Below are 20,728 nucleotides of genomic sequence, written 5' to 3'. Positions count from 1 at the left end.
TGTCGAAGAAGTCATCAAACTTTAAAATTCAAATGTTTTGGTAGCATGAAAGAGAAAATGAAATGGCACGACTGGACCCTTCTAGAATAGGCGAGACGAATATTGATTTTAATAGCCTCAAAAGGATCTGTAATATTTAAAGTTCTAAAGATTATTTAGAACGTCTAAAATTGCACCTGTTAGACCGGAACATCAAACCAAACCCCCCTTTATGCTGGTCAGAATTGGAACCTTGACTACCAACAAGAAAATAAAATTGTTTTCGCTTGAAAACAAGTCTCTTCGGACGATTTTGAACATTCAATGGTCGGAAAGGGTATCCAATGAAATTCTTCGAGGACATACTAGCAAAACACTTATTACCTATATCCTTAGAGCCTGGAGATGTCGTTACCAAGTTCCAAGGATATAGGACAGACGAATATCCTAAGCCATCCTTCAGTTACAATCAGTTTGAGATCGGACGCTAGGGAGACGTCGAAACACGTTCAGATGAGTTTGTGACAAAAGTAAAAAAGGGGATGGTGGTAACTTTAAATCACAACTACATGTTAAGGATGAAACGACCACGTTTCTTCTAATTTACATTCCTTGCTCGTGAAAGTCTCAGCTGCTATGTGGATTGTATTTTTGTCCTTTACTGTTTTTCCGTGGTGCTGTCGTATAAGATATATATATATTTATTTGTTATAAGTTATAAGTTAAATTGTAATTCATATAAGAGTATGATCTCAGTTGTTTGCACGTTCTTTATAATATTAAGAAAGGAAGCAGATCCTTCTCCCGTTTCGATTTTATTTTTACATTAAATAATAGTGATAATTTTGTTTCTAATTCTTTTTACTCTTCTTCCTCTATTGCTATTATTTTGATATTTCTTTTTCTGGCCGAACCTTAACAATCACTTTCTAACTATATAAGCAGAAAGTACGTATATTCTTTTTTAAGATTAAGGAGGGAGTGTTTTATCCAATCTTCCTACATTTACTACAAAAATTCACTCAGCTAGCAGGGGTGCAGCTTAGGGGAGGAGAAAAGGGACCCTCCAAAGTTCTAAGGCGTCTTTGACGTCTAAATTTAGCTTGTGTGTCTGCATTTGTCGGCACACTGGACGATTTTGTCGGTACATTCTTTGTATCATCTCCTCCAAAACCAAAACCCTACCTTTGTTCCTGTCAGCTAATTAGAAATTCTATCAGGTGAATATCTAAATTTTAAATTTTCGCTTTCTACCTGTCATTAGCTTAAATATCTTAGCTAAATCTTACTATATCGCAAATGAAGAAATTTTATTTTTAGATTGAAAGAGATGAGGAACTTGGAAGATGTCTAGTAGCCTCTCGTGACTTTGAAGCTGGCGAGATCTTACTTAAGGAACCACCCTTGGTTATTGCTCCTGCAAAGTTTACAAAGCCTATTTGCCTTGGATGCCATAAAAAATCAAAGACTCTTTATAACTGCAGCATGTGTGGATGGCCCGTTTGCTCAAAATCCTGTGAAAAAAGCAGGTTGCACGAACCTGAATGCACTTTAACAAGTAGAGGCAAGTTTTGTTTTATGTAGGCTGTTATCAAACTGTTAAAAACTCAAACTGAACAAGACCATCAAATGCGAATTAATGATCCGCACGGTCAAGGTCGTATCCAGGACTTTTTTTTCAAAGGGGGTTTTACTAACGGATTTTTTACGGGAAGGCAGGTAGGTGTACAAAAAAAAACAACCAAAAACGCATTAAAATCTATCTGTATTCATTTCTGTTACGTTTTTACCAGTCGGAAAAAAGTCGGGGGGTTCAAACCTCCTAATCCCCCCGGATATGGCCTTGCCTGGAACTATATCCTGATGTCACCTTACTTAACTGGCTTACTCAGAGGATGCTTGGGGCTTCCACACTCGTACAATTATTACAAGGACATCACATTTTTGACGTCCTAGTTTGTATTTTTTGGGTTTTTACAGCCTATGTCTATTGTCATGATTACCCATTTCTAGCCTATTTATCAGTGTACACAAAAAATACACAAACCAATGCACAAGAGGGTTGGTATCTTTGGTATTAATGCAGCATATGTAGTACTTTCTTAAGGGGTATGGCAAGACTTTTCAGGCCTACTTTTTGAGGGTTTTGACCACCATATATATTTTTTTGGGTGTGTTTTAAGTGTTACCGACTTTGTCTTAAAGCAGATGTTACTAGAAAAACGGACGCATCTAATGTAGGTTTGCGCTTGAATTGACCAAGTGTATCATACTGACCAACCATGTAATATTTCAGTGGGTGAAATGCTCTCACTCGCAACTGTCACAAGAGTAGATTCATTCGTCTTACGAGTAGCATCTGCAATTTTATTTATTGCTTAAGTTACTTTTTAATAGTAAGGCCTTCAGAGTAGGAGCACAGCTAAGGGAGGGGGAATGGGAGCAACTCCCCTTCAATTTTCATGGGGTTAGCACGCTGTGGTGACGCCTTAGAACTTTGTGCGTCTTAACTTAGCTTATGTATCCGCATTTGTCGGCACGTTCTTTATATTAGCCCTCCAAATTCAAAACCCTAGCTTCGTCTCTGCTTCAGTGGCCTGTTCATTTACCGCTCCTTAAACAAACGTATCTTTTGACAAGATTTGTCTGACACACATGAAAATGCTATCAGTTTTTCCTTTTCTCACACATATTAAAGAATGAACCACAGAGAATGAGACAGCGGAGTCACTTATACCCCACGGACCCAAGTTTTAGAAGATATGTCTGTTATATTATCTATAAACAGCACAATAGCTGTTCCTAAGTAAATTCAATAAAAAAAGACAAGTTTTTTCAACTGAAAGTAAGGAGCGACATTAAAGTGAACAGAAATTACTCTGTATATGAGAGGGGCAGCTCCCTCCTCAGCGCCCCGCTCTTTACGCTAATTTAATGTCACTCCTTACTTTCCGTTTAAAAAACTTGTTTTTTAAATTTAATTTCTGAATGTTTTGAATTGATGCTTGTTTTGATTTTGGCTCTCCGCACCCGAATAATCAAAACCAAATTTTGATATTAATTTTGTTTCGGTTACATGGTTTCTCATAGTTTTGATAGGATAATATGGGAAAAAGGGGTGGGGAAGGAGGCCTAGTTGTCCTCCAATGTTTTGGTTACTTAAAATGGCAACTAGAACTTTTACTTTTTTTGCGTAGAGGGATCACGATCTAGTATAAAAATTATATCTACTGACGAATGATTACAATAATTTGAATATGTGTATAAGGTTGCAAAACGTTTAAGTAAAATTACTTTCGATAAAAGTTAATCTTGAAAAAACGGGTGGAAAATCAGGCAACTTTGAATGTAAGTCTTAGAGCGGGAAAGATACCACCTAATTTTAATGCAATATGTGTCAGTTTCATGTTGTAATCAATATTGGATTCTAGAAGCCTAACTGGGAATTGGGTTCGTGGAATTTATGATAATTTGTCTTTTGGAAATGGGAATCAGAAAAACTGGGTTTATAACACTAGAAAGTGAAACTTGGACAATTTTTATATAGTAAAACATGTTTCTAAGAGCCTTGGAATACACGCTTACCAGTACATGCATATCAATATTAAATGTATATCAATGCAAACCTAGACATCACTAGAAAGGAGTAGTTAAAGATTTACACCCACTTATCCAAAATCCTTCCGATCGAAATTTTGAGATAGGCTTATTGTTCTAAATAGTTGGAAGGTGACTATGGATCTAGGTTTGACAACCCCCCCCCCGACCCTCCTGGCCATGGCATAAGTTATGGTAGTTGCCCATTGTTAAAAAAGGCTATTATGGAAAGGGTGATCATGTAAACTTTGAAGAGGGCTCATTCGATTAGAGATCAAGAGTTCACATGCCCTTTTTAAAAGTCAAAAATAACTGGAAGGTGACCAGTCCCCCATGACGCCCTTTTCTCCAAAATATATCCGGTCAAAATTTTGAGATAGCCCTTCTGTTCAAAATAATCCGAAAGTCAAATAGCTATAACTCAGGTTGGACAAATCCCTCAGGCACTGGGGCAAGGGCTGTAACTTACTCATTCTGTTCATTGTTAACATTTAAGGTTTTGTAGAGGGGCTGGTCGTATAAATTTTGGGAGAGGGCTCATTTGGTTGAAAATAGAATGATTTATTTTCTTTTTCAAGAGTCTAAAGGGATCAAAGGGCAACCAGCCTCCCCTCATGCCCTCTTCCCTCAAACGCATCTGGCCAAAATTTTAAGATGACCATTTTTTAAATAGTTCAAAGGTTCAACAACTAGCTTCTGGGATTGAACCCCCCTTCCTACAGCTCCAGAGGCAAGGGCTGTAAGTTGCACAATTTGCCTTATGTTAACTTACAAGGTTCTTGTAAAAGGGGTCGCATAAACTTTGATTGGAAATCGAAAATGTTTGTGCTGTTGTTAATATCCAAAAGTGATTAAAGGATTATCAGCCCCCGAGAGCTTTTTGCCTCCAAATGTATTTAAATTTTTAGATAATCATTTTGTTCAAAATAGTTCAAAGGTAAAAGAACTCTGTCTCCGGGGTTGACACACCTTTCTCCTAGTCTCTGGGAAAAGTCTATGTATTATATAATTTGCCCGTTGTTAACATACAAGGGTTTTTATTGGAAAAGAGGGCATGTTTGATCACGAGTCTCAATTTTATTGCTAGTTGTAAAAAGGGAATATCCACAATATCTACAGAACAACTAAGGGTATTAAGTTCAAAATTTCAAGGTATATTTAAAAGATGTTGAAGAGAGATTTTAGGGTGATCAGCCCATTCCCCTCCTTTCTATTTTTAAGTGCCCCTTTCGCTTAAAACTGATCGAAATTTTGGAATTGTCTTTTTGTTCAAACTAGTCAAAATGTCTAATAGCTATACTTTCAGCAACAGGGCCGGATAAAGGGTGATTGGAGTAATTGGGCCCAATTGATTGGAAAGATTTGGCTCCACAATTAAAAGGGCTTAGCATTACCGTTAAAATGAAAAAAAATTGAAATTTGAAGCAAATTGTATTTGATGATAATGGATAAATTATGAGTTATTCAAATAAATAAAAATATATTTGTTTCCAACTTTTCACCTAAGGCTGCCAAACCTAGTGATTTTTCATTAGGGAATGTCTACTCCTAGTGACTCTTTCTCTAATTTACATAATTTTCTTACTACTTTCCGAGATTTTTGTCTCAATGATTTACGACCGATCAAAAACCGGATAGAGAACATTGAAACATAAACTTTTCTTCCTATGTTAGTAAAAGCACCGTGTTCAGAACGTTATACCATTTTATTAATGCCATAAGGTTCTCATATAAGTCTTGGTAAAAAAAAATTCTTTGAAAGTGCCTTCATCAGCTAAATTTAGATCATCGGTAAAAAGAGAGTTAAATCAACGTTTAGAATGTGAGTTAAAATTTTTTTTTGCTATTCCGTTTAATTTTTAAATGTCTAAGATTATGATAGATTTCGAGGAGGAAATTCGTCCTATGAAAAGGTGTATTTTACATGACTATTGTAAATCATAGGAAGGCACCTATGCAGAAATAGGGGAGGGGATCTAATGGTAAATTTGGAGATGCTTTCATTACTGAGCTACAAATTAGGTGAACATTCCACTTGATATTTTCTTATGCTCTTTCTGAATATAATTGTGGTTTTACTTGAAAATTAGGTTTTAACCCATATATGGGCCTTTTTTCTTGATCCTTGGCTTTAGGAAAGGGTAAAATATTGGTTTAAAACTTGCAAATTGATTATAATTCAATTTTGTTAAAGTTAAATAATTCCTAGGCATTGATTAATCATAATCAAATCGAATAAACAGTTTATACACCTTTAGAAAGTAAGCCAAAAATTAAACCGTGTACCCATAAATTGAACGAACAGTGACGAAATCAAGATATTAGACGCATCAGTATTAAACGATGGGTGGCAGAAATGAATTACCCTTTATAACTCATCCTAAATAAATCTTCTTATTTTAAAAATTGTAGCCCCCTACCCCTTCTAATGAGGCAAAATTTAGCTATAAACTATATAAAAAGTCGGGATTGGGGATTAAACCGAGAGCAACCTCCAAAATATGATTCATAAAAAGGGACTCTGCTACCCAATATCTGTGCTTGAAGATTAACCAAACAGTTCGTGGTAATGAACTGTAAGTAACGAGCGACTCGACCCAATAGTAACGAAAACTCTAAAACAGGAATTTTGACAACAACGAGAAATTTTGATAGCAACCGTATTTTAAAAATTCATCCTTCTATTGTAACCCTTCAGAAGTTACGAGCCTTAGAAAATTTGGGTGACTTTCAAAAAGGGATTAAATAGCCCCTGAAAATTAAGAAATCATGATTAAATTACACCATAAGGTAAACTGTATCAGAGAACCATATTGTAAAGGTTTCAAGCTCCTATCTAGATAAATTTGGAATTTTGTATTTTCTACCAGAAGAGAGATCACAGAGGCGTTGAGTCGCATTTGAAAGGGCCCCGCGTTACCGTTAAAATGAACAAAAAGTGAAATTTATTTAAATATTGAAGTTTCAAAAAAGGGTTAAACAATCCTCGAAAACAAAGGTGTCTCACCATTAGTTTCCCTATATCAGATACACTGATCGCAGAGCTTTCAAACTCTTCTCTTGAAAAATGCAAGACTTAGTATTTTCTACCAGAAGAAAGATCACGGAGGCATTTTTATAGTTAATTTTTGAGATTTATTTTTCTTTCAGAACTTTTGATAATACGTTTGAGATGCTTAGATTTTTATCGGATAATGATAGAGCAACAGCATTTCCAAACTTGTTTATTGCTCTCCGAACATTCTTCAATCTTCCAGTAAGCCTTTCTTCTGGAGAAAGATCGTTTTCTTTGGCTAAAACTCATAAAAAACTACTTGAAATCGAAGATGAATCAGGATAGATTAAGTAGTTTAGTTATTTTGTCAATTGAAAATGGAAAGGCAAGAAAATTAGATTTTCAAGCAATTTTAGAAGAATTTACAGAACAAAAACTATATATAAGATAAATATACATATTTTTACACATATTATATACACACATATATATATATATATATATATATATATATATATATATATATATATATATATATATATATATATATATATATATATATATATATATATATATATATATATATATATATAAACTTTTTGCTTAAAGAGCAAAAACTGGTAATTGCAATAACATTTGTAAATGTTCTGACAAGGGATAACAACAATTTCAAAAACCGTAAAAAAATAAACCAAAAGTTTAAAGCTTAGTAGAAATCTTTTTTAGAAATCGGAGTTACTGTAATAATCAAATGTCTTTGAATAGACTTCAGTTGAAAAGATATTAAATTGCGTAAAGAGCAAAGAACTGGTAATTACAAAAATATTTTTATATATTTTAACAATGGATTACAACGATTCAAAAACCTTAAAAGATAAAACTAAAATTTTAAAGCTTAGTAGAAATCGTTGTTAGAAAAACATTATTACCGAATTTCTTTTTTTTATAAGCATAAGCAATGTCTTCTTAAAACATGGAAAAAAGTCGAAAATTTTTCAAGTTCAGTTTAGAATCGCTGAAGTTATTATGTAAACTGTTAAAATATTTACGGTGCCTGAGCAATAATTGTAACGTTTTAATTCAAACTAGAAAATGTCTGGATATTTTTATATATGAGTTTGTTTTTTGTTTGATAAGATCCACTCACTCCGTGATTACGCTTACGGGTTCGAATGCAATCAGTTACGTAATGTCAGAAGGAAGGCCCAGAAAACGAAAGTTTACAATCAGTACAAATGGTGATTCTCTTTGACAAGAGATTACAACAATTCAAAAACCTTAAAAAAGAGAACCCAAACCTTCAAGCTTAGTTCATATCATTGTTAGAAATTGGACTATCTTCAGTAAATAAAAATTTCTTTGAAAAGATGCAGTAATAAAAGATATTAAATTGTGTAAAGAGCAAAATACTAGTATTGCAAAAATATTTGTATATATTTTAACAATGGATTACAATAATTCAAAAACCTTAAAAAAGAAAGTCTTTTTGAACGCAACCAGTTATATAATTATTGTAGGAAGGCCCAAAAAAAACAAAAATTTACAATTATTACAAATGATGAATGCGGGTCAATAGTAACCGAAACTGTAATGAACAGAGCCTTTATAACAATAGAAACATCAAAAGACTCGAATTTTGTTGCTTATTCAAAATATGTAAACTTAATCCAATTTAATGGTACCCCTCAAAAGTTAAAATGCTGAGAAAATTTGCCCAATTTTCTAAAAAGGGGAGAAACACCCGAAAAATATCAAGTGATTTTAATGAAAATCACATCGTCAGGTTCAGCATACTAGAGAGCCATACTGTAGAGGTTTCAAGTTTCTATGTTAGAAAATGTGGAATTTTGCATTTAATGCCAGAGGAAAGATCCAGGATGCGTGTTTATGCGTTGGCTCATTTGATCGGAAATCAAAGGCTCTATTGCCCTTTTTAAGTGACCGAAAACATTGGAGGGCAGATAGCCCCTCTCCCTTACTCATTTTCCCCCTAGGTCACCGATAAAAATCTTGACATAACCATACTTTTCAGTGTAGTCGAACATTTAAAAATTATGTCTTTGAGGGTGATTTAACCCCCACAGTCCCTAGGGGAATGGCTACAAGCTATGAACTTTGCCCCTTTTTTAATTATAGTATTGGTTATTGAGAAGTATCCATACGTTTTCAAGGAGGATTTTTCTGTTAAAGGTGGAGGGGTGGTTACGGGGGACGATTTCATCAGAAAAAGGAATTTTCCCGGAGGGGAGCCAGGTTTCCCAGCATTATTTAAAAAACGATCAGAAATTAAACAAAAAACAAGGTTTTTCAACTGAAAGTAAGGATCAACGTTAAAACTTGAAACGAAAAGAAATTACTACTTTTATGAGGGCATCATCCCCTCCTTAATGCCTAACTTTTTACGCTAAGATTATTTAGTACCTTTAAAAGAGTTTTTAATTGTAATTAAATGGCCTTTGTGATTCACAACTCATTCTTGAAGAATTTGGACAGAACTCAAACTTTGATGAAAAGAGCGAGGTATTGAGGAGAGGACGACTCCCCTCACATACTTAATATAATCTGTTTGTTTTTGGTTTTCACGTTGCACCTACTTTCAGTTGAAAAAACTTGTTAATTTTTTAGTTAATCTCAAGGACGGATTAGTGTATTAAGTGGCATTTTCATAGAATGATTAAATGGGAAGATCAATTGACCAAACGGCCATTCTTGCACGCTATTACTAGTACCACTATAATTACCAATACCACCACCGCTACTACTACTATTACTACTACTACTAACACTACTGCTGCTACAACAGTAGTGAATCCCTTTTGGATTCCACGACATCCCTCACGCTATTACTAGTACTACTACAATTTCCAATACCACCACCGCTACTACTACTATTACTACTACTACTAACACTACTGCTGCTACAACAGCAGTGAATCCCTTTTGGATTCCACGACATCCCGGTCAATTAGAATCCCAATTCGACACCTTTTTCAAAGTTCTTCAAGACGCAGTTGTACCTTAAATCGTAGGGAGTGTTTTCTAAGAGCTGCAGGTGTCTTTTAAATAATAGAAACGTTTGCTTTTGCTTGTTACTTAATAGGAAATGTTTTCTAAGAGATGCAGGTGTCTGTTACGCAACACAGTTCGGTTGTTACGTTTTATGGTTTGATTGTAAAGACAGCCGTAGGAAGTTTTTCAAGGCAACCACAGGAAGGCTTTTAAAGACACATATAGGAGATTTTTAAGGGCAGCTATAGGAAGGCCATAAAGACACACATAGGAAGGTTTTTAAACGGGCCCAAAGGAAGTTTTTCAAGACAGTTGAATGATGAACTTCAAAGACACACATAGGATGGCTTTTAAAGACAGGATGTTATGTAAAATAACATGTCAGAGTCTGGGGGGGGCGCTAGTCAAGATGCACACGTAAGCGTCACAGCAAGGGGATTGTTTTCTTTAAGATATTCTTCAAGACGTTTTTCAAGATGTTTCAAGACGTTTCAGAACGTCTTTAAGACTTTTTTCTGAAGTATTTCAAGGCGTTTCAAGACATTTTAAGACATTTTTAAAGACATCTTTACTCAAGACAATTTGAACAAAATGTTTCAAGACACTCTTCAAGGCGTTCTCAAAGACATTTTTCTTGAAGACGTTTCAAAACTTTTTCAAGACGTTTTAAGACATTTTTCTTCAAGACCTTATTCAAGACTTTTCAAGTCGTTGTGTTTGTCTGTGTATGTGTGTTTTTCCCTCTGTGTGTTTTCGTTTCTTTCTCCATGCCTGTGTGTCAGTTATTGAGTGTCACAGTCTGGGAATTGTCTCTTAAAAACTTCTTGAGATGTCTTGAAACGTCTCGAAAAACACCTTGGACAAATGTCTAAGAAAATATCTTCAAGAATGTCTTGAAACGTCTTGAAAGACGTCTTGAAGAAGAATGTCTTAGAAACATCTTGAAGAATGTCTTAAAGCGTCTTGAAAAACGTTTGAAGACAAATATCTTTAAAAATGTCTTGAAATGTCTTAAAACGTCTTGAAAAACGTCTTGAGGATTTTCTTAAAGAAAACACTCCTTATGATGTATCGCTCACGTTTGCATCTTGACTAGCACCCTCTGAACTCTAACATTTCTTGTTGCGTAACATTCTGTCTTTAAAAGCCTTCCTATGCATGTCTTTAAAAACATTTCTATGGCTGCCCTTGAAAACTTCCTATTGGCTGACTTAGAAACCTTCCGATATGTCTCGTTAAAGGCCTTCATATGGCTGCCTTTCAAAAACCTCCTATAATAATAATGATAATAATTTATTTGTAACCCATTGAACAAAAGAATGTGATGATAGTAGAGTAAAAAGAGAGAAAACAAAAAAACATCAAAAAAGAAAACAGCACATAAGTGTAACAGAATCAACAGAACAATCGGATGAGAACAAAGGTACAAAGGTACAACATAGTAAGTAAAACAAAATCAACAAGGAAATAGCTCAACAGAGCAAACGGATGAGCCCATTATATGGGGAAAGCCGTCGATATGTTTGTGCCGATAACTTATGGTGAACCTCCTGTAGTATTGCATTTGTATCAGGAGCTCTGTATTTTCTGATTATTCTCTGATTTCGAAACAATAGAGGTTGAAAAAGTAGATATTTACAGTATTTAGTAACATCTACGTAGCTTAAATAAGTCACTCTTTTTCAGTAGAATGATGGTCCCAGAAAGATAAAGCACAGAGTGATCACAAAAAACTGAATACAAATAAACCGGAGCCTTTCGTTTATACTTAGACCGGTTTGACACAATCTTAGAGCATCCAAATCTGACTTTTTTTTTACAAGTTTCAGGTATTGCAGTCTGGCGGAAGGATAAAATATTTTGTAAATTGTTAAACCAAGCCACCGAAAATTTTCATCAGAGGGAATTTGGCAAGGTACTGTTAAAACAAATATACTCGAATTTTTCAAGATTCATATTTAGTCCAATATCAAGGAAACCTTTTTTAGCCCTTTGAACTGTGCGGTTATGGGAAAATTTGCATCTACTGATAAGGAGAATGTCATATCCGTAAGCAATATATGGCACGTCAGTAAACCCAATAAAATACGTCCGAGAGATCTTGGCAATTATCTCAGCAATACACATCTTAGAAATATAAGGTGACAACACTGCACCTTGACGTACACCACAACGGACTGTAATATTTTCTTGCATGAGAGTCCCATTTAGTTTTAGACGCAATTGGGCATGACTGTACCAATATCTAAAAGCAAAAATAATAGAAATATTCACACTATTTACAGAAAGAGAACACAATGCTTGACTATCAACAATACTATCGAACGCCTTAGAAATATCCAATGAACAAAAATCAACTTCCTTATTTTGATGAGAGGCTCGACGTAGAAGATTTGCGATTACCCAGTGGGTGTGTGCACAATTTATTCCTTGCTTGGACCCAAACGGATTTTCTCCATAAGAAGCGCTCTCATTAATTGACGGAAGTAAAACATTTTCAAAAATCTTTCTTAGTGTACACTTGACCGTAAAGGGGCGATAGTAAGAACAAGCAGAAGCATTCTTTCTGCGTTTCCATATTGATGTAAAAGTTCCAAAGAGGAAACTGACAGGAGCTATGGAACACATTAAAATAATAATTGCTAATGAAACATCAGTTCTTTGGAATCAGACCGAAAAGTTTTAACAGAAATACCATCTATATCACATGATTTTGATTTGAGCCGCTTCACTGACTTAATGATAAGGTCATACAAAACAGGTAAGCATATGCCGCTGTGACAGGTTACGAGGTAAACAAATTTTTTGTAACTTATTATACACCAAATGCACAGAATGATTTAACTTCGCGAAAATTTGGGAGTAATGTGATAGCCATTGAGACGAAGAAATGTTGCATTGAGCATTATATTCGTCTTACTTGGAGCTATTTGAAAAATTTTTCCAATTTTTCTTATTCTTAGGAAAATTTTTCCCACTAAGATGGTTTTTGTAAGCAAGCTTTGTTGACTGCTTAATATCAAACACTTTTCCCGCGGGAGGTGTGCCACACGCTACCCAAATTCGAAGCAAAAACTTTGCTTTATTTTTTTTATAGATTTAAGCTCTTGGTGAATATTTCACACTGGTTGCCGAGTATTAATGCGACATCGTTCAAGAGGCGCTTCCACACCTTCCGCTTGCTTCAAACAAAAAACTATTTCGAAACAGTAAATATTCAAATCAAGCTTTTTTTCGGGCAAGTGGTAATAAGTTACAAAAGGTGGTAGGGCAAATGCACAGTAGACAAAAGGGAAGCAAGCTTTTTTAAATAAACGCACCATTTTGCGTTTTTCCAATTATATTTTTCGAACCATCTTTTCTTCTTTGGGGCAGTAGCGGGAGGAACTGAAGGCAAAGAAAGTGTCAAATAAATGGGAAGGCGGTCAAGGTCAATTAACTGAAATAACAGTAACCATTCCTGAATCAGCTCGGAATGTAATTCTTCTTCATTTTATAGTTTTATGTTCCTTTGTTAGTAGTCTTCTCATGCTATATATTTTTATCCATTCAAAGCAATTTATATTTTGTCTATTCTAAGTTATTACTGAGGAAAGTATTTTTCTAACTTGTAGGACGCAAAGGAGAACAAATCGTGCTAAAAGACTTGGACAAAGAGCATCCAGCGATGGGCTGTATTGCAATACTGAGAGTTCTCCATATAAAAGAAACAGATGAAAAGAAATGGACTTTACTGATGCAACTAGAAGATCACGTTGAGGCCAGGCGTGCTCTAGGCCATGAAGAAGTAGATAGGGCTACTATAGTTAGATTTATTCTTCAATATCTTAATCTCGGGCAAGTGTACGATGAACTACTTGTATTAAAGATCTGTGGTATTGTCACTGTTAATGGCTTTGAAGTACCTATGGAGAGTGGTATGCTGACTGCACTATATCCGACAGCATGCTTCATTGAAAATAACTGTGCTCCGAACTGCACTCGTAATGTTACAAAAGCGGGTGACATTGTCATCCGATCCACTTTGAGTATAATGAAAGGTGACCATATTGCCATCTGCTATACAGATCCTTTGTGGGGAACAATAAATAGACAGACTCACTTACAAAACACGAAATACTTCAGATGTAAATGTACAAGATGCCGAGACCCAACTGAACTTGGCACATGCATGAGCTCTGTAAGGTGTCAAAAATGTTCTGGGTTTGTGCAACCACAGGACCCACTTGATGAAGAATGCTCCTGGAAATGCGATAGGTGTGGGATGCAAATAGAACCCATTGTTGTCAACGAGCTTGTAGAAAAGATTGGGGAAGAGCTAGTAAAGATAGGAAAGGGTGGTACCAAAGATCTTGAGGCGTTTATCGAGAAAAATAAAAAGCTCCTTCATCCTCATCACTTTTACATGTGTGACGCTAAACTAGCGTTAGCCCAGACTTACGGACATGAATGTGAGAAGGGACTATTTGCGCTTCAAGAAGATCAGTTACAAAGAAAAGAGAACCTCTGTCTAGAGCTCCTCCGTGTCGTCGATGCAGTTGCCCAAGGTATACTTTTATTTTCTTATTTTGGCAGCGTAAAGTTCTCCCCTGTCCGACCAACTTTTAAAAAGAAGTGGCCGTAACAATTTGGAGGAGGGCTCTCATCCCAATAGACTCAAACATAGTCAATCAAAACTTTTAAATAGTCATTTGTTTGGGAATAGCAGAAAAGTCAAATAAATATGCCTCTGGAGATTACATAAGTCCAATAGCCTCTGGGACAGGGCAAGGAGCGTTAGTTATGCAAATTTTCTATTGCTTCACAGGACGTTTCATAATGAAAAATGGGGGACACATTTAATTTTTGTTGTCCAATTGGCTCAAAAGTCTGAGCAATCATTCTCTGAGTGAAGAAGATCTCATATTTTGTCAAAGAAGAGTGACTAACTTTTTGTCACTAATTAGTTCGAAAATTACAGCCGTTAGTCTTTGGGACAATAGGAACCTAATGTCCCAATAAGTACTTGTGGGCAAGAGGCTGGAATATGAGCAAGTGTTTTTTCATAGATTGACTCGAAACTTATATCCTAAGGTCTTTGAGCTAGTAAAACCCAAAGGAATAGAAAAATCACTAACAAATATTAGGATTCTCCCCCCAGACAAAACCAGACGGAGCTTGACAGAGGGCCGCGAAATACCGAAACTTCTTTTCTGTACGGTTTGAAACTTCATGAGTCAAAAAGACCCTAATGTACAAAACAAAATTTATACTAGGGGCATGAGAACCTCCAAATGGGCCAAGACACTTAGTTCCAATTACGCCAAAGAGTTGAATTCATTTGACCAATGGGACCCAAATTCCCAAAAACTTGTAAAAAGTACTGGTTTTTCAGAAAGTCGGTCCCCATGAAGGATAAACAGACTTTTTTTCCGAACAGCTTGTCAAGTTGACCCTAATAAAACTGTCCATCGATGGAAAAATCGCATAAGTTTAAGCTAAATAGGGCAATAAAAATACTTGGAAATTTCTTATATCGACCTTCAAAATTGAAAATGTTTCGGAAACTAAAACATTATCCCTCTTCTTAAATTTGTTAAGATTTAAATGATTACGAATTAGATTACGAATATTAAATACATCCATATGGCATTCTCAAATCCAAAATTCTAAAAATTATTTCTATGACAAACCTCTGTTAATTTTACTTCCTCGTTCGGATTGTCCGAGGTCTGGGATGTTTTTGAAAGGTCAAGGTTTTCGATTAGGTACCAGTTACCCTTCATTGTTAACAATTATAAGCTGAATGATAAAAATCTGTTTGATCCATACCAAAAATCTCATCTAAAGTTAAAAAAGTAAATATTAAAGATCGTTTGCTAAAATTTTGATTATTCACCATTGATGATGGAAAATTAACTTATTTCATCTTCTTATTTGTGTTTTGCTTTTGCGTTCCTGTGTCTGGGATGGCCCCCCACGCCCCTCCTGCTCGATATTTATTTATTTACTGATCCTTGTTACTTCTCTTTTATGAGTTTTTTCTATTTTGTTTGTCTTTTGCCGTATTAAATTTTGGAATCATTATTACGATGAGATGTTGATGATTTTTCTATGTTTTTGCACTGTCCCAGCCTTACGAGCTCTGCTCTCTGTTGGGGCATAATATTGTTTTTGTATTTTTTAAGTTGAATAAAGAAAAAGTTGAAGTTGAAGTTGAAGGTCAGACAGGTATTTACGAAGATTGAAAACAGTCAGTTTTAAAACTGTTTTAAAAACAGTGAAAACATGTTTACTGTGTTGATTTGTGCCACAAACCTGGGCCCAATTTTTTTTTGTCTCTGACGGGCCTGCAATTTTTTGGCCGTACATATTGGATCTAACGGGACGAACATAAAAACAATATTTTCAAAAAAAAATGGGGTCTATCGATTCTTTATACTCCGAAAAAGAAACAGAGTTTTCTGCAATCTGCACGGCATTATCAGCTGAATTGATTGTACCGTCTGAGTCCTTACGAAGATAACAAATTTTGAACTAGAGATTTAGTTATATCGATTCTTGGCACCACAAATTCGTTTTTTTGCTGATCCACCTGATAGTCTTATGCCATGTAGACAAGGCCAGGAGACCCTTCATCGCAAGAAAAAACCAAAGAATAACATCTGGTTAAATGGAATTCTGGTGTCCAATTCTTTAAAACAACAGAACTTGCTCTCCTAAATAACCTTGTTATGCATTTATTTATATTAACAAACAGAGGCGACGAAATGGAGCTAGGAAAGATTGTTTTTACTAAAAGGCAGATTAAGGCACTTTTTCATTAAAGGGCACTTACAGCATGGTTTTAAAACTTTAAAAAAGATAAATAACCTAGGCCTTGAATCCTCTTGAACAAAACCCCCTTTCCTTCCATCCAAAGTCTTGCAGTAAAAGTAATATTAAAATTACTGCACAAATCTACTGTTGGTCGAATATTTTGACTGAGTAATTAAATTTGTCAAAAATTTTGTCTATTATTTGTTATTTATGTTCTTTGAAAAAAAAAAGTTATAAAATATTCTGCAATCAGTTAATAATAATAAAATTATATCAATTAAATCAAAAGAGGAAAAAAACCTTTCTTAAATCAAATCTAAATGAAAACTAATGGGCCATATTAAAACCTTAAACGGACAAAAATTAAGTCATATAACAAGTCAATATTAAAACAAGCAGAAATAACTATGAAATTAAACCTCACAAAAACAATTAAAATTAATAATCGTGTCAAGTAATGACAGATATTGGTATGAGGTGGATTAATACTCGAGATGATGGCAATTTAGTAAAGTTTGATGTTTGTCCCATCGTAGGGAGTCTTATTAAGTCAAAATTTAGGAAACAAAATGCGTAAGAGAGGAAATATTGTCTTATTTATGAACCTTGTTAACAGAGTAGAAATTAGGAATTAGGTTTTAGAATAATGCGGGTCTTGTCTATCAGATAAAAACCAACGTCTGATAATATTTATGTTCATTTTTAGACTTTTCTGTTGTACAGTGTGTGATTTACCTTTGGTTGTTCATGCTACATCATCTGCAAATGTTGCAACACTATTTTTTTTTGTAAATAGCCAGAAGCATAACTAATAAATATAAAAACTAACAAAGTACCGAATAAAACCCTGCGGGGCGCGAATACTTTGAATATTTGTCAATTTTGAAAACCCCCCATGTATCTAACTGTAATTTTCTATCTTTCGATCTATATATAAGTTTTGTTCAGAAAACCACAAGCTAATCAATGAATCTCATATCTCATTTATTTTTGTTTTTCAGTTTACCAGTTTATCAAAATATATCGATGATATATTGCCTGCCTTAACAATTATTTTGTGTCATAAAAACTGAAGCAACATGATGATTATTGTCAAGTCATTAATCACAGTCGACAATAATCATCATTCCGCTTCATTTTTTATGATACAGAAAATAGTGGTCAAACCAGGGAATGTAATTCCGAAATCTTTTTGATAAACTGGAAAACTGAGAAATAAAAAGAAAATGAGATTCATTGATTAACTCATGCCTTCCTAACCAAAAGTTATAAATAGATCGAAAGATAGAAAATTACACTTCGACACAATGGGGGTTTTCGAAATTGACAAATATTCAAAGTGTTGGTACCCCGCAGGGTTTTATTATGAGTACTTCGCTGTTTTTTTTTTATTTATTCATAATATCCCTGGGGATTTTACAAAAAAAAATAGAGTGACAACATTTGTAGAAGACGTGGCTTTAATAATTAAAGGTAAATCACTTATTGTGCAACATAAAAGTCTAAAAGTGAACAGAAATAGTATCAGACGGTCGTTTTGTCCTAATCAACATATTTCGAACCATTCTAAAACCTAATTCAAAATTTTTATGTACGAAGTGTCATTAATAAAACAAAATTTTTCTGTCCTATGCATTCTCCTCCTAAATTTGGACTTAACATAATTCCCTACTATGGAATAAATGCCCAACTTAGCCTAATTGTCATCACCTCGACGACTAGGCCACCTCATAGCGATATTTGTTATCATTTTTTGATATGATTATCAGTTTTAAGTCTTTTTTTTTGGGGGGGGGGGATTAATGGATTTATTCATAGTGATTTTGCTCGTTTTAAGTTTGACTTGTTATGTGGCTTCCTTTCTCTCCGTTTAAGGTTTTAATATGACCCTTTACTTTTCTTTTAGATTTATTTTTGGATTACATAATTTTATTTGTTTTTTATTTAATTGATATAATTTCACTATTAACTAATTACAGAAAATTTTGTTTTTGTATCGAACATAAATGATGAGTTATAGACGAAATTTTTGACGAAATTTGAATACTCAGTCAAAGCGATCGATCAGCAGTGGATTTGTGCAGTAATTTTTAATATTAACTTTACTGCAAGATTTTGGATGGATGGAAAGAGGGAATTTGTTCATGTGGATTCAGGACCTAGGTTGTTTATCTCTTTTAACGGAATAAAGCCATTCTGCAGGCGCCCTGGAATAAACAAGTGCCTAAATCTGCTCTTTCGTAAGAAAAAAGAGTTGGACATCATTTGTCAATTTAACCAGATTTTTTTTTCTTTATTCAGAGTTCCTTCCCCATGGCATGAAACTGTCGGGTAAACCGACAAAAAAAAAATTCTTGGTGTCAAGAATCGATACAAAAAATTTTTCCATCCAAAATTTGTTATCAAACAGTTCGTGGTAACGAACTGTCGTAAGGAGCGACCCGGCACAATAGAAACTGAAACTTTAAAAAATGGAATTTTGATACCAATTGTTGCGGGTTTATTTTTTATTTATTTATTTCCCCCCAGGCGTGATAGTATTTACTCAGTGGTCCTAGAATGTCACAAGAGGGCTGATTCTTATAGAAAATTAAAAGTTCAAGTGCCCATTATAAGTAACCAAAAAAACTGGTGGGTACCTAGGCCCCCTCCCACGTTAATTTTTTCCCAAGGGCACCGGATCAAAATACTGAGATAGCCATTTCGGTCAACATAAGCCAAAAAACCTGATAACTATGTCTTTGGGGACGACTTACACACCAACACTTCCCGTGGGAGGGACTGCAAGTTACAAACTTTTACGAGTATTTACATATAGTAATTGTTATTGGGAAGTGTACAGACGTTTTCAGGGGGATATTTTTGGTTTGGGGGAAGAAGATGAGTGGGGGGGGGGGGTATGTGGGAGGATCTTTCCATGGAGGAATTTGTCATAGGGGAAGAGAATTTCAATGAAGGGGGCGCAGGAATTTCGAGCATTATTTAAGAATAAAAAAAATAAATATGAAAAGTTTTTTCAACTGAAAGTAAGGAGCAGCATTAAAACTTAAAACAAACAGAAATTATTACGCATATCAGGGCTTCACCTCCTCGTAATACCTCACTTTTTACGCTTAAGTATTTTTAGTAATTTCAACTATTTATTCTACGGCCTTTGTGATTCAGGAGTCATTCTGAAGGAATTGGGAGAAAATTTAAGCTTTACTGTAAAGAGCAAGGTATTGACGAGGGTGTGAACCCCGTCATATACGTGATCAAAATATACGACTATAGAAGTTCGTTACGTAAGTTGATTCGTAAGCTACGCATATTTTTTACTAATGAAAACGTTCGTAAAAAATTAAAAGTTCTAGTTGCTTTTTTAAGTAATCAAAAACTTGGAGGGCAACTAGGCCTCCTCCACCGCTCCTTTTTCTCAAAATCTTTGAATTAAAACTATGAGAAAGCCATTTAGCCAAACAAAAAAATTAACATACAAATTTTGTTTTAATTGTTTATGTGCAGAGAGCCAAAATCAAAACATGTACTAATTCAAAAATGCTCAGAAATTAAATAAAAAAACAAGTTTTTTTTTAATTGAAAGTAAGGAGCGACATTAAAACTTAAAATGAACAGAAATTACTCCGTATATGAAAGGGGATTTTCCTCCTCAACGCCCCACTCTTTACGCTAAAGCTTTTATTGTTTTAAAAAGTAGAGTTAGGAGAAAGATTCAAACTTTAGCGCAAAGACCGGGGCGTTGAGGAGGAAAAGCCCCTTTCATATACGGAGTAATTTCTGTTCGTTTTAAGTTTTAATGTTCTGCTTACTTTCAGTTAAAAAACTTGTTTTTTGTTTATTTAATCATTCTAAAGAGTCACTTGGTACAGTCGCTTACCCAAACATTAATTGGTGGCATAACTGTACTTATCTTCGATTTAAGGATATTTGAGTAAAATTCTACTTGATTGACTTTTGGCTATCTCGGAAAGGGGTTAGGTTAGGAAAATAAAATTTTCAGGATGAGCCTAAAGGCTAAAGTATGTCCCGAGAAGGTATTCTGAAGTACCCACCTCCACTCCTTCTCCCTCTAGAGGGCCCTGACCTTTAATGACCTTTAAAAATATATCTATATATCTATATATATAAAAATAAGTTGTCTGTCTGTGGATGGGTCAGGTGACGTCACCTGAAAAAACTGGATCAGGTGACGTCAAAACTGAAAAAACTAAAAAAAGGCACCGGGGGAAACAGGGGGATATAAATGACGACCGGGACAAAAAAACTAAAAAGAAAAAAAAACTAAAAACTAATAAAAAAACTAAAAAATCTAAAAATCTAAATAAGCTAAAAAAGAAAAAAAAGGAAAAA

General features: G+C 34.7%; 2 protein-coding genes across 3 annotated transcripts in view; one reads left to right on the top strand and one right to left on the bottom strand.

Annotated features, from left to right (window-relative positions):
- Positions 1-20,728, bottom strand: part of LOC136028807 (calcitonin gene-related peptide type 1 receptor-like) — a 199,055-nt gene that overhangs the window by 773 nt on the left and 177,554 nt on the right. The window lies entirely within an intron of this gene.
- Positions 1-20,728, top strand: part of LOC136028823 (SET domain-containing protein SmydA-8-like) — a 35,699-nt gene that overhangs the window by 8,159 nt on the left and 6,812 nt on the right. Inside the window, exons 2-3 of the mRNA XM_065706751.1 lie at positions 1,300-1,543; positions 13,195-14,127. Coding sequence (XP_065562823.1) covers positions 1,300-1,543; positions 13,195-14,127 — 1,177 coding nt within the window. The remainder of the gene's footprint in view (positions 1-1,299; positions 1,544-13,194; positions 14,128-20,728) is intronic.

This window comes from Artemia franciscana, chromosome 1, assembly GCF_032884065.1.
Source record: "Artemia franciscana chromosome 1, ASM3288406v1, whole genome shotgun sequence".
NCBI classification, from domain to species: Eukaryota; Metazoa; Arthropoda; class Branchiopoda; order Anostraca; family Artemiidae; genus Artemia; species Artemia franciscana.
Note: the sequence above shows the minus strand (reverse complement) of the source record. Positions and strands in the feature narration are given on the sequence as shown.